Below are 13,767 nucleotides of genomic sequence, written 5' to 3' on the forward strand. Positions count from 1 at the left end.
ACAGTCTACTGTAAGCCAAGCTGGCATATATATATATGAAATTTACTATGTGCCAAAAAGTTTGTGAATTATTTTTAATACACATACACACCCCTATAATTCACATAAGCTTACCTTGTTGAAGTGGCTTGCATAGGCAGAATTTCCCAAGCCAAACACCGCGTATCTCATACCCTTCAGGTACGTTTTGCCAAATCGAAAGTCATGGGATGCCTCCTGCAGCCATTTGCAGAACCACTGTGCACTCTCGGTTGGCCGACCATCAGTGTACGTAGCAACCAGGAAGACACAGATGTCTCTACTAGTAACCTAACCAAGAAAGTTGCTACTTCAGAAAATATTCAAGATATATTTTTAAAGTATCTCAAAGAAAAGAAAATCATTTCTTAAAACACTGATGTTCACACCACATTAATCTCTAGGGACAAAGGGTGCTTTCATAAACATTACTCATTTTCAAAAGTGAAAGAAAACACAGCAAAGAAGTCTTGCAGAGGAGAGGATAAAACAGTCCCTCGCTCCAGTCAATATACTTCCTGGTGCCCTTCATCCCCCAGGTACTCCGATTCACTTTTCAGACTATGAATTTTTATCATCTCTGATGTGCCATATTCAAAATCAATCAGAAAAAAAAATTATTAGGAAACTCTTTCAAAATTACCTAAAAAAATTAAAGTAACAAAAACTTTTACACATTAAGTAATATAACACTTGGCACCATCATCTATATGGTGAGACAAAATATATCCTCTGTCCTACTAGCCATAGTATTTCATCTGCTTGAACGTATCTTAATTCCAATTGGCAAGATAAGTTACAAGTCATCCCTAACAATTAAGTACCAAGTTTGCTAATAACTTTTCACAAGTAATTTAAAGAAGATGTAAGCTCACCCAACTGTACTCCAACATACTTTCTTGTGTGAAAAAGAAACAGAATTATAAGTAGTTTTCCTTTCAGATAGGGCCAGCAAACTATAGCATAAACTGCAGCTCACAAGCCAAATTTGGCTTGCTGCCTGTTTTTGTAAATAAACTTTCACTGGAACACAGCCCACACTCATTCATTTACACAGTATCAATGGCAGAATCCAGTGGCTGCATTACCCACAAAGCTGAAAATATTGTCTATCTGGCCCTTTACAGTAAAAGCTTGTCAAACCCTATTCCAAATGGTTCTCAAACTTAAGCTGCATCAGAATCGCTGGAAGGCACCATTCCCAGTGTTTCTGAGGAATCTACATTCTAACAAATTCTCGGGAGGTGCTAATATTGACGGTTTAGGGATCTCACTTTGAGAACCATGATATAGGGAAAATCCCCTAACTGGGCATGACCTGGTACGGGGAAGAGGCATTTTTTAGGTGAAGAAATTAAGCTGTCATGGAAATTAAGTCTAAGTTTAATAAGAGATTTCACTGACTCCAAGACCCATACTGTTTCCTCCACACAAGCGGTTCCCAGCTTCATGGAAGACCTGCAAACAGCATGCTGCACCAACTAGCAACCCTCCCTAGATTAGAAGAGCTGTATGGAAGAGGCAGGAAGCAGCTTCAAACTACGCAAGGTTTCCCACCTCTACCCTCACCCTGGGAGAATCTAACACACCAGAGGGACAGGCCCATGCCACTGAAGAATCCATGTACTACACCACACATTCAAAGCCTCTGATTTCACACCAAAAATTCAACCAACTGAAATACCTTGGAATGAAAATTGAATTTACTCCAAAAATTCTATGTATCCCAGAATACAGGAAGTTGATTAAATTCAAGGGTTGTGACTAAGGAAAAAACAAGGTAATTACGAACCTCTTCTACAAGATGATCATCTGGATCATATTCTTTCAGATTAATAACTGCCACGGGCAGATCTAGGGAGGTAACTGCTTCAGCAAGGACTGCTGCAAATCCCTAATGGGAAAAAAAAAGTCAAATAAGAGTCTTCCATAAGCTAAATGAGTAAAAGACCATTCTATATCTACCCTGTATCATTGGGAAGAGAACTTTTCTGGGCAACTGACATTTATCATTTTAAACACAAATACTACTCTTACCATTTTCCCCAACATAATTATGGATATCAATAATTCAACCATGTTGTTCTCAGTTTATAAGGGTATATGGCACTTAAACGTCTTTTAGATATTCTTTCTTTCTTTTTACATCGGCAGGCTCCAGGAATCGAATCCAGGTCTCTTTTTCTTCCTTTTTTTTTTAGATATTCTAATTGCTTTGCACCACAAGAATAAATATATATGGAAGTAGAAATATAGTGAACAGTGAAAAGAATGGGAAATAGGGTGAAAGTCACTATTGAATGAGAAATGCTAACATACTTCTGGAAGACAGAAAGCAAACAGGAGAAGCTGACAGATGGGAGAAAGTCAGAGGTGGGAATGAATGTGCTCACAGAAGCCCACAGAGTTCAAAGATGGGAGGGAGCCACAGGGCAGAAAAAAAGATGGAAAGACACCATGGGACAGAAAAAAAGGTCATCAGCCAACAATCTGTCTGTGTGACAAGCACTCAGACTCTGTTAGAGCCTGGACAATATTAACTCTCAGCTTTTCTCCATTCAAAATGAAACTAAAACTTCAAGCCCAGATGCTGGCACCCAGGAAAATGCAGTCTTCTCTTCTGCTTTGTAGTCTAATACTTGTTTCCTACCTCCCAGGCCTAAAGCTAAGGCTGCCAGGGATCTATTTATTTCCTGGGCAGGTAACATGTCGGTCCCTGTTCTGGGCCACAGTGAGCCAACGGTGAACAATACAGACATAGTCTCCGCCCTCAGAGAACTTATATTCTAATTAAGAATAAATTGGAAAGTGGGAGATTCAGAGAGAGCAGAGCAGAACGACATAGCCACGGGAAGCAGAGTCTACCAGCTAGTGACCTTCCAGGAGGAAGAAGGAAAATGACTCCTGGGGAGCTTCATGAAACAGGAAGCCAGGGGAGGAAGCTAGCAGATGACGCCGTGTTCGCCACGTATCTTTCCAGACAAGAGAGAAACTCTAACCGTGTTCACCATGTGCCTTTCCAGGTGAGAGAGAAACTCTGACTGTGTTTGTTATGTGCCCTTTCAGATAAGAGAGAAATCCTGAACTTCATTGGCCTTCTTGAACCAAGGTATCTTTCCTTGGATGCCTTAGATTGGACATTTCTATAGACTTGCTTTAATTGGGATATTTTCTTGGCCTTAGAACTGTAAATTAGCAACTTATTAAATTCCCCTTTTTAAAAGCATTCAATTTCTGGTATATTGCATTATGGCAGCTAGCAAACTAGAACAGATTTTGGTACTGGAGAGTGGGGTGCTGATACAGTTTGGAATACCAAACATGTTGGAACAGCTTTTTAAATGGATAAAGGGAAGAATCTGGAGGAGTTGTGAGAAGCTTGATAGAGAAGGCCTAGAATGCTTTGAAGAGACTGTTGGTAGAAATGTGGAGTCTAAAGGCACTTCTGATAAAGCCTTAGACAGAAATGAGGCATATGTTATTATAGACTGGAAAGATGAGCCTTGTTTTAAAATGGCAGATATCTGGCAAAACTGACTAGTGGCTTTGCCTGGAAGGCAGATTTTTAAAATCCATGAACTTGATATTTAGCAGAAGAAATCTCCAAATTAAATGTGGAAAGTGCAACCTGGTTTCTCCTCACAGTTTATAGTGAAATGTGACAGGAAAGACATAAGCTGAGAACTAAACTCTTAGGTACAAAGAAACCAGAGTTGATGTTCTGGAGAATTCTGGGCTTCCTGGAAGGGAGATCCCAGAGAACAGTGCCCCATATGAGGATTTGGCCAAATATGGAACCAGTCAGCCATTTCAGAGAAAGCCAGGATTGGACATGGAGTTATCCAGGAAGGATCTGTGGAAACTCCTTATGTCTGATGGGCATGATCCAAGTTTACTGCATAGAAAGACAACGAGAGTGCTGTGGGACCTGCATAAACAGAGCCAGTGCCAGTCTGGCCTGGGGGGTTCAGAGAAGGGATATATTGGAGGAAAACTAACTTCAGAGGCAAAACCATGGAGGCTGAGGTCTGAAGTCAAGGAGCCCGGGGCCAGGAGAGTGGACCTACCCAAGCCCGTAGAGAGGGTGAGTTTGCCCCAAAGGCAGAGGATGGGCCTTCCACCTGGTTGCAGTGGAAGAGTCATGCTGTCTCAGGCCTTGGAGAGGGTGAAGCATATTCCTTGGGGTCTGGGGAGAGCCTGGCTGCCACCACATGGAGGGGTTGAGCATGTGCCCTGGAGATGGCAGAGAGTCTAGGTATGGCCCCAATGCTTGGAGAGGGTGGAGCTGAGAAAAAGGTGGGCTCCCCAATATCCCCCAAGGTTGCATTAAGAGAGAGGCAAACCTCTGCGGAGGTCCTTGGAAAGGGTAGGACTGCCACTTTCAGAAGCCCCAAAGATAAATGACTCTCAGACTTTGAAATCTAATGGACTTTGCCCTGCAGGTTTTTGAAACTGTATGCATCTGGTGACCTCTGTGTTCCTTCTCCTCTATGGAAAAGGGTATATGTATCCTATGAATGTTCCTCCTTTGTATGTTGGCAGCAAATAACTTGCTTTGAGTTTTTATAGGTCCAGAGTCAGAGGATAATTTTGCCTTAGAACAGACCAAGCCTGTAATTCTAACTTTCTATTTCATTTGTATTGCTACTGAAAAGGTTTAAGGATTTCTGATATTGTGATGGAATTAATATATTTTGTATATGGGAAAAACAGGTCTTTTTTATGGTCCAGAGGGTGGAATGTGTTGATTTGAAATGATGTATGTACCCTAGAAAAGACATGTTTTAATCCTAATTCCATTTTGTAAAGGCAGCCATTTCTTCTAATCCCTATTCAGCACTGTATGTTTGAAACTGTAATTAGATCATCTCCCTGAAGATGTGACTTAATCAAGAGTGGCTGTTAAACTGGACTAGGTGACAACATGTCTCCACCCACTTGGGTGGGTCTTGATTAGTTTCTGAAGTCCTATAAAAGGGCAAATATTTGGGAGAATGGGAGATTCAGAGACAGCAGAGCAGAACGACATAGCCATGAGAAGCAGAGTCTACCAGCCAGCGACATCTGGAGAGGAAGAAGGAAAATGCCTCCCGGGGAGCTTCATGAAAAAGGAAGCCAGGAGAGGAAGCTAGCAGATGACACTGTGTTCGTCACATGCCCTTCCAGACAAGAGAGAAACACTAACCGTGTTCACCATGTACCTTTCCAGGTGAGAGAAACTCTGTGTTTGCCATGTGCCCTTCCAAATGAGAGAGAAACCCTGAACTTCACTGGCCTTCTTGAACCAAGGTATCTTTCTTTGGATGCCTTAGATTGGACATTTCTATAGACTTGCTTTAATTGGGACATTTTCTCAGCCTTAGAACTGTAAGCTAGCAACTTATTAAATTCCCCTTTTTAAAAGCCATTCCATTTCTGGTATATTGCATTATGGCAACTAGCAAACTAGAACATCCATTATCTTCTTTTGTTCTTTCCACATAGAGCTTGTTTAAATATATGCTTCTCCCTCATCTGAAAAAAAAGAAAAGGAAAAAGGGGAAATACATAGAATGTCAGGTAGTGATAAGTGCTATGGAGAGATACAAACTGGAGTAAAAGGGCTGAGCGCAGGACTGGAAGAGGAGGGGCTGCTGTTTTCCATAGGATACAGGTCTCAAAGACGAAATAAGATTTGAATCAAACCTGAAGGAAATGAGGGAGCAATCCATTAGGCAATCCCAGGTAGAGGGAACATGTAAAGTACAAATGCCTAAAGGAGGAAGCATGCTTGGCAAGGAGGTTAGAAGGCCTGAAGAAGTGGGGACCAAGGATATGATGTAATACAAATAATGGAGAGACAGTGTATGGAGGGCCTCTTGGCCACTGAGACGTGGAATTTACTCTAGGAGTAGGGCAGAGTCATTTAAAGCAGCAGGGTAACATGATTTGGCCTAAGTTTCTCAGTCACTGCGGTTGTCGAGTTGGACATATACTGAAGTGGAGGGAGGAGATAACTAGGGCTGAGTCGAAGCCAATGGTAAGACAACTATCTATGGTAATTAAGGCAAAATACGATGGTGAAATCATACAGTATCTGTCGTTTTGTGTCTGACTTTTCCACTCAGCGTTATGTCAAGGTTCATCCAGTCTGTCATATAATTCAAGACCTCATTTCATCTTATTGCTGCATAATATCCCATCATATGTATATATCATATTTTGTTTATCCACTCATCTGTCAATGGGCACTTGGACTGTTTCCATTTTTTGGCAATTATGAACAATACTGCTATGGACATCAGTGTGAAAACGTCTTTGTCACTGCTTTCAGCTCCTCTGGGTATACACCAAACAGTGGCATCACCAGGTGATAGGGTAACTTGATATTTAGTTTTCTAAGAAACCACCAAACTGTCTTCCATAGCAGCTGTTCCATTATACACTCCCACCAGCAGTGCAAAAGTATCCCAACTTCTCCACATCCTCTCCAACACAGGTAGTTTCCTGTTTGCTTAATAGCAACCACTCTCATAGGTAGGTGTGAGGTGATATCTCATTGTAGTTTTAATTTGCATTTCCCTTACAGCTTACGAAAATGAGCATCTCTTCATGTCCTGTTTTAGTCATCTGTATTTGCTCTTCAGAAAAAATGTCTTCATATTTTTAGCCCAATTTATAATTGAATCACTTGTTCTTTTTGTTGTTGAGTTGTCTGACTTATTTATGTATACAGGATATCAAACCTTTATCCGTTATGTGATTTCCAAATGTTTTCCCCCACTGAGTTAGCTGCCTCTTCAACTTTTTGACAAAGTACTTTGAGGCAGAGAAGCATCTGATTTTGAAGAGTTTCCATTTATCTATTTTTTCTTTCATTGCTTCTGCTTTGGGTGCAAAGTTTAGGAAGCTATTTCCTATTACTAGGTCTTGACGATGTTTCCCTATATTTTTTTCTGGGAGTTTTACAGTACTGACTCTTACACTTAGGTCTTTATTCCACTTTGAGTTAATTGTTGAAAAGGGTGTAAGGTAAGGGTCCTCTTTCATTCTTTTGGCTATTGATATCCAGTTCTCCCATGCCCATTTATTGCAAAGGTTATTCTGTCCCAGTTCAGTGGATTTGCAGGACTTGTTACATCCAATGACCACAGATTTGGTGGTCTACCTCCTCACTCTCAATTCAATTCCATTAGTCAATACTTATATCTCTGTGCCAGTACCACACTGTTCTGACAACTGTGGCTTTGTAATATGTTTTAAAATCAGGAAGTATTAGTCCTACCACTTCGTTTTTCTTTTTATAGGATATTTTTAGCTATTTGTGGTTCTCTTTTCCTTCCAAATGAATTTTTGTTGTTTTTTTTTGTTTATTTTGTTTTTAATTCTTTTTCTCCAAATGTATTTGATAACTAGCCTTTCCAAGTCTTCAAAATAGGTTGCTGGATTTTGATTGGTATTACATTGAATCTATAGATCAATTTGGGTAGAACTGACATTTAACCACATTTAACCTTACTATCATGAGCAGGGAATATTTTTCCACCTATTTAGATCTTTGTTGATTTCTTTTAGCAATGTTTTATAATTTTCTGTGTACAGGTCCTTTACATCCGTGATTAAGTTTATTCCCAGATACTTGATTCACTTATTGCTACTTTGAACTGAATTTTTTCCTTGTCTCCTCAGGCCACTGCTTGTGTACAGAAGCATTTCTGAGTTTTGCACATTAATCCTGTATCCTACTTGTGCTGCTTTGAATCTTGTGTACCCCAGAAAAGCCAAGTTCTTTAATCTTCATTTAATATTGCTGGGTGGGAGCTTTTTGATTATCCGTGAAGATGTGACCCACCCAATTGTGGGTGATAACTTTTAATTAGATGGTTTCCATGGAGATGTGTCTCCACCCATTCAAGGTGGGGCTGCCTGCTGGAGCCCGTTAAGAGGGAACCATTTTGGAAAAAGCTATAGAGCCCATGCAGCCAGTGACCTTTGGAGATGAAGAAGGAAAACACCCCTGGGGGAGTTTCATGAAACAAGAAGCCTGGAGAGAAAGCTAGCACATGTCGCTATGTTCACCATGTGCCTTTCCAGTTAAGACAGAAACCCTGAACTTTATTGGCCTTCTTGAACCAAAGTATCTTTTCCTGGATGCCTTACATTGGACATTTCTATAGACTTGCTTTAATTAAGACATTTTCATGGACATAAAACTGTAAACTTGCAACTTAATAAACTCCCCGTTTTAAAAGTTGTTCCATTTCTGGCATTCATTCCAGCAGCTAGCAATCTAGAACACTACCTCTTTATTCATTAGCTCAAGTAGTTTTGTCATAAATTTCTCAAGATTTTCCAAGTATCGTATCATATCATCTACAAATAGTAAAAGTTTTACTTCTTCCTTTCCGATTTGGATGTTTTTCTTTTTCCTACCTGATTGCTCTAGCTAGGACTTCTAGTACAATGCTGAATAACAGTGGTGCCAGAGGGCATCCTTGTCTCATTCCCAATCTCAGGAAGGAAGGCTTTCAGTCTCTCCCCATTGAGCATGATGCCAGCTATGGGTTTTTTACATATGCCCTTTATCATATTGAGGAAGTTTCCTTTGATTCCTACCTTTTGAAGTGTTATTACCAGAAAAGAAAGCCGAATTTTGTTAAATGCTTTTCCAGCATCAAGATAAAAATGGGATTTTTCCCTTTTGATTTGTTAATATGCTATATTACATTGATTGATTTTCTTATATGGAACCACCCTTGCATTTCTAGCATAAACCCCACTTGGTCATGATGTATAATTTTTTTAATATGTCATTGGATTCAATTTGCTAGTATTTTGTAGAAAATTTTTACATCTATATTCATTAGGTAGATTGACCTGTAGTTTTTCTTTATTATAGCATCTTTACCCAGTTTTGGTATTAGAGTGATGCTAACTTCATAAAATGAGTTAGGGAGTGTTCCTTTTTCCTTAATTTTTTGGAAGAGTTTGAGCAGGTCTGTTGTTAGTTCTTTTTGGTATGTCTGATAAAATTCCCCTGTGAAGTCATCTGGCCCTGGGTTTTTCTTTGTAGGAAGGAATCTTCTTTGTAGGAAGATTCTGATGACTGATTGACTCTCTTTACTTGTGATTGGTTTGAGATCATTTTCTTCCAGAGTCAGTGTAGTTTGTTCGTGTGTTAAGAATTTGTCCATTTCATTTAACTTGTCTAGTTTGTTGGTGAGTAGTTGTTCATAGTATCACCTTACGATTTTTTTTTTAATTTCTTCACGGTGCGTGGTAATGACCTCTCTCTCGTTTCTGATTTTATTTGCATCCTCTCTCTTTTTTTTTTTCCTTATTTCCTAGCTAGGGGTCCACCAATTTTCTTGATTTTCTCAAAGAATCAACACTTGCCCTTACTGATTCTTTCCATTGTTTTGTTCTCCAATTCATTTATTTCTGCTTTAATCTTAGTTATTTCTCTTCTTCTCTTTGCTTTGGGGTTGGTTTGCTGTTTTTTTCTCTAGTTCCTCCAGGTGAGCAATTAAGTCCTCAATTTTTGCTCTTTCTTCTTTTTTAATATAGGTATTTAGGGAAATAAATATCCCTCTCAGCACAACCTTTGCCACAGTTCTGATGTGTTGTATTCCCATTTTCATTCATCTCCAGATATTTATTGATTTCGCTAGCAATTTCTTCTTTGACCCACTGATTGTTTAAGGGTGCATTATTTAATTTCCATAGATCTGTGAAAATTCTGGTTTTTTGGTGGTTATTGATTTCCAGCTTCATTCCGTTGTGATCAAAGAAAGTGCTTTCAATAATCTAAATCTTTTTAAATTTATAAAGACCTGTTTTGTGCCCCAGCATGTATGTGATCTATTCTGGGGAACTTTCCATAAGCATTACAGAAGAATTTATATCCTGGGTTTCAGGTTGTAACAATCTATATATGTCTGTTAGGTCTAATTCATTTATCAAATTATTTAAGTTCTCTTAGGTCTAATTCATTTGTCAAATTATTTAAGCTCTCTGTTTATTTGTTAATCCTCTGTCTGGTTGTGCTATCTATAGAGGAGAGTGGTGTATTGAAGTCTTCCACCAGTATTGTTGAAATGTCTGTTACTCCCTTCAATTTTGCCAATGTTTGCCTTACATACATTAGAGCTCCTCTGTTGGGGGAATAAATATTTATGATTATTTCTTCTTGGTGAACTGTCCCTATTATTACTAGGTAGTGTCCTTTCTTGTCTCTTATGATGTCTTTACATTTAAAGTCTATTTTGTCTGATAGTATAGCTACTCCTGCTTTCTTTTGATTAAAGCTTGCACAGAGCATCTTTTTCCATCCTTTCACCTTCAATCTATTTGTATCCTTAGCTCTAAGATGAGTCTCTTGTAAGTAGCATATTGATGGATCATATTTTTTAATCTAATCTGTATTTTTTAATTGGTGAGTTTAGTCCTTTAACATTCAAAACTATTATTGTAAAGGCATTTCTTGAATCTACCATCTTATTCTTTGGTTTTTATTTGTCAGATCTATTTATCCTTTCCTCTTTCTCTTTTCATCCTTAAGTCACCCTTCTATCACTATTCAATTCTGTGCTCTACTCCAGATTTCCGTCTCCTGTCTTTTTTTTCAGCCAACAGAACTCCCTTTAGTACTTCTTGTAGGGCCGATCTCTTGTTGTCAAATTCTCTCAGCCTTTGTCTGTCTATGAAAATTTTAATCTCCCCCTCATTTTTGAAGGCCAGAAGTCTTCTTGGCTAGAAGTCTTTCTCTTTCAGGATCCTAAATATCATACCATTGCCCTCTCACCTCCATGGTGCCTGTTGAGTAGTCCAAATTCAGTCTTATGTGGTTTCCCTTGTAGGGAAAGTTTTCTCTCTGCTTCTCGTCAACATTTGACAGACTAATTAGAATGTGTCTTGGGGTAGGCCTATTTGGAGTTCACCGGGCTTCTTTGATTTGTATATTTATGTCTTTTATAAGGATTGGGAAGTTTTTCCCCATTATCCCCTCATCTAATCTTCCTAGCTCTTTACTCTTCTCTTCTCTTTCTGGGATACTGATGGTTCTTATATTTGTGCACATTATGTTGTCCATCATTTCCCGGAGACCCAATTCAATTTTTTTCTGGGTTTTTTTTGTTTGTTTGTTTGGTTGGTTGGTTTTTGCCATTTGTTCTTTTGTGCATTCAAATTCAATTGTCCTGTCTTCTAGTTCACTTATTCTTTCTTCTGCTTCTCAAATCTGCTGTTGTGTATCTCTAATACATTTTTAATTTGGTCTACAGTATCTTTTATCTCTCTGATAACTGCTATTATTCTACTTATTCTTTCAAAGTCTTCTTTATGGTCTTCTAATGTCTTCTTGATATTCTTTATGTCATTAGTCAACCCACTGAATTTATTTAGGAGAATCATATGAACATTTTTGATTAGGTGTTCTAAAGTCTGTATCTCCTCCAGTGTTTAAATTTGGTCATTTGGCTGGGCGATATTGGCCTGAATCTACATATGTATTGTTTGTGATTTTCTGTTGGCTTTGAGGCATTTGATTATCTTTATAGAGTTATTTTGAAAGTTGATTTCCCTCAGTTGTCTAAGGTTTTGTATTTGTTTGGGTTTGCACTGAAGGTCTCCTTCTGCACTTGGTTCGTCAGTAATTCCCCACCAAACCAAGGCCCAGACCTCAAGCAAGGGATACAATTCTACTTGGGGATCTGTTTGAAGCTAGACAGATAGGCAGTCTGCCAGACTGCGCTTTCCATTTCTTCCCAGCAGATGGCGCTCTTGGGCCTCCTCCTCCTCTCAGGCCCACTTCACCCTAACTGTATGGCAGCCAGGTGAGCTGGGTGGAGACCCAGTGCAATTCCAGTCAGGTCTGCTGGTCCCGGGGTGCACTGAAAGCTGCCAAGCCTGGAGCTGGGGGCTGGGTAGTGTGCACCTCAAAGGAGATTCTGCTTGTGGGCCCAATGGGACTTATGGCCCCAGGCTCCCACTTGGAATGACACTGGGCCATGGAACTGAGTATGTCGGCTGCCCCTGTCCATAGCCAAGGTAGAAATGCCTGCTGACAAGACATGGCACAGAGCATGGGGTGTAGTGTGGTGGCAGAGCATGGGGGTGTGTGGTGTGGGGAGCAGGGGCATGAGGTGTGGCACAGGGTGTGGCATGGGAGACAGTGTGAGGGAAACATGGGTTTTGAGGCATGGGGCAAGAGGGCGGGTGTATGGGGGGTGGGGTACAGGGCAGGGTATAAAGTGCAAGGGGGCATGGGATATGGGGGGCAACACACATGGGCACCAAGGCGAACAGTGAGACACAGTGTGTGGAGAGGCTTGCTTCCTTGTCCCCGCCTCCCTGTCCATGCACTCCTGAAGACTGTGGACCTCCATACGGAAAGGGGAGCAGAAGGCTCTGTGCACTAGTGGGAAGGTCTCTATAAGCAGGGAAAGCAAGTTTACTCACTTCCAGATTCCCTAAGGGAACTCCAGGCTGTGGAATTGAAGGGGCTGATATCCCAAGCTAGTTGCAGGGGCAGGCAATTTCCTGGGCACAGTCTCTCATCTCCAGTGGAGTCCAGATGGAGCCCAGTCTCCTTATTCTCTGCATCCCGATTCCTAAACTTTTTCATCCAGGACCTCTCTCTATATAGTGTAGAAGGCCCTCTCAGGTCACTCACACCCTGGTACTGCTATCCCAGTCATTTTTCTATCATTCTCTAGTTCTTTCCTGGTGTTAGGGGTGAGCTCAGCCTATTCTGTTCTGCCACCTTCCTGAAAGTTCTCTACTTGTTTTTATAAATAAAGTTTTATTAGAACACAGCCATACACAAGAGCCATGTTCATTTCCATAATGTCTATGGCTGCTTTCATGCTACATCAGCAGAGCTGCATAGTTGCAACAGAGACCGCAAAACCTAAAATATGTACTCTCGGACCATTTATAGCAACAGTTTGCCACCTCATGACCAATAAACAATTTAAACTTCTAGGTACCCAGCTTTAAAAAGACAAAGACAATGTCCAAGAATCATGCCCTGAGATAAAGATAATGATAAACCAGCAGAAGACAGTGGGAAGGACTGGCCTCAGTAAAGTAGGTAAACCACATGGATAGTGATATGAAAATTAAATGAAGAAAGTATTTCAAGAAGGAGTGGGGCAGGCCACGATGGCTCAGCAGGCAGAGTTCTTGCCTGTCATGCCAGAGACTTGGGTTCGATTCCCGGTGTCTGCCCATAAGAAAAAAAAAAGAAGAAAGGAGTGGTCATACAGCTAAGAAGTCAAGTAAGATGAGGACTGAGAATTAACTAGCAACATGGATGTCACTAGGAGCATGTGTACACATGTAAGCCTAACTGGAGTGGTCCAAGAAAAACAGGAGTAGAGATTTAGAGAAAGCAAGTAATAACCCTTTCAAAGAGTTTTACTATAAAATAGAGTAGAAGATTGGAGTTGGAGGGGGACATGAACCCAAGGGATTACATGGCATGCCCCATTCCACCCAGCACAGGACACCAGTGAAAATTTACAGTTAGAGAAAACAAAGCTACCCACATGGTGACAGAGAAAACTCACTCTAGCTACTCCATCATCTTGCCCTAAACATGAAGAGAAAATCAAGAACATGATGAGAACCAGCAACAGGGAAAAGAAATACCAGCAGCAGAAAAACTGAGAGAGCAGATCAATCAGGGAACAGAAAAAGGAATTCCAGAAGATGAATTCATAAATTATGAACAAGATGTTATAGAATGAAAAATATCTTTTTGCAATT

General features: G+C 40.2%; 1 protein-coding gene across 1 annotated transcript in view; it reads right to left on the reverse strand.

Annotated features, from left to right (window-relative positions):
• The window catches only part of LOC143667150 (S-adenosyl-L-methionine-dependent tRNA 4-demethylwyosine synthase TYW1), a 275,466-nt gene that overhangs the window by 257,941 nt on the left and 3,758 nt on the right, over positions 1-13,767 (reverse strand). The window contains exons 4-5 of the mRNA XM_077141012.1: positions 1,811-1,912; positions 115-309 (exon numbers count right to left, since the gene is read on the reverse strand). Of these exons, the coding sequence (XP_076997127.1) occupies positions 115-309; positions 1,811-1,912 (297 nt within the window). The remainder of the gene's footprint in view (positions 1-114; positions 310-1,810; positions 1,913-13,767) is intronic.

Source organism: Tamandua tetradactyla, chromosome 23, assembly GCF_023851605.1.
Source record: "Tamandua tetradactyla isolate mTamTet1 chromosome 23, mTamTet1.pri, whole genome shotgun sequence".
NCBI classification, from domain to species: domain Eukaryota; kingdom Metazoa; phylum Chordata; class Mammalia; order Pilosa; family Myrmecophagidae; genus Tamandua; species Tamandua tetradactyla.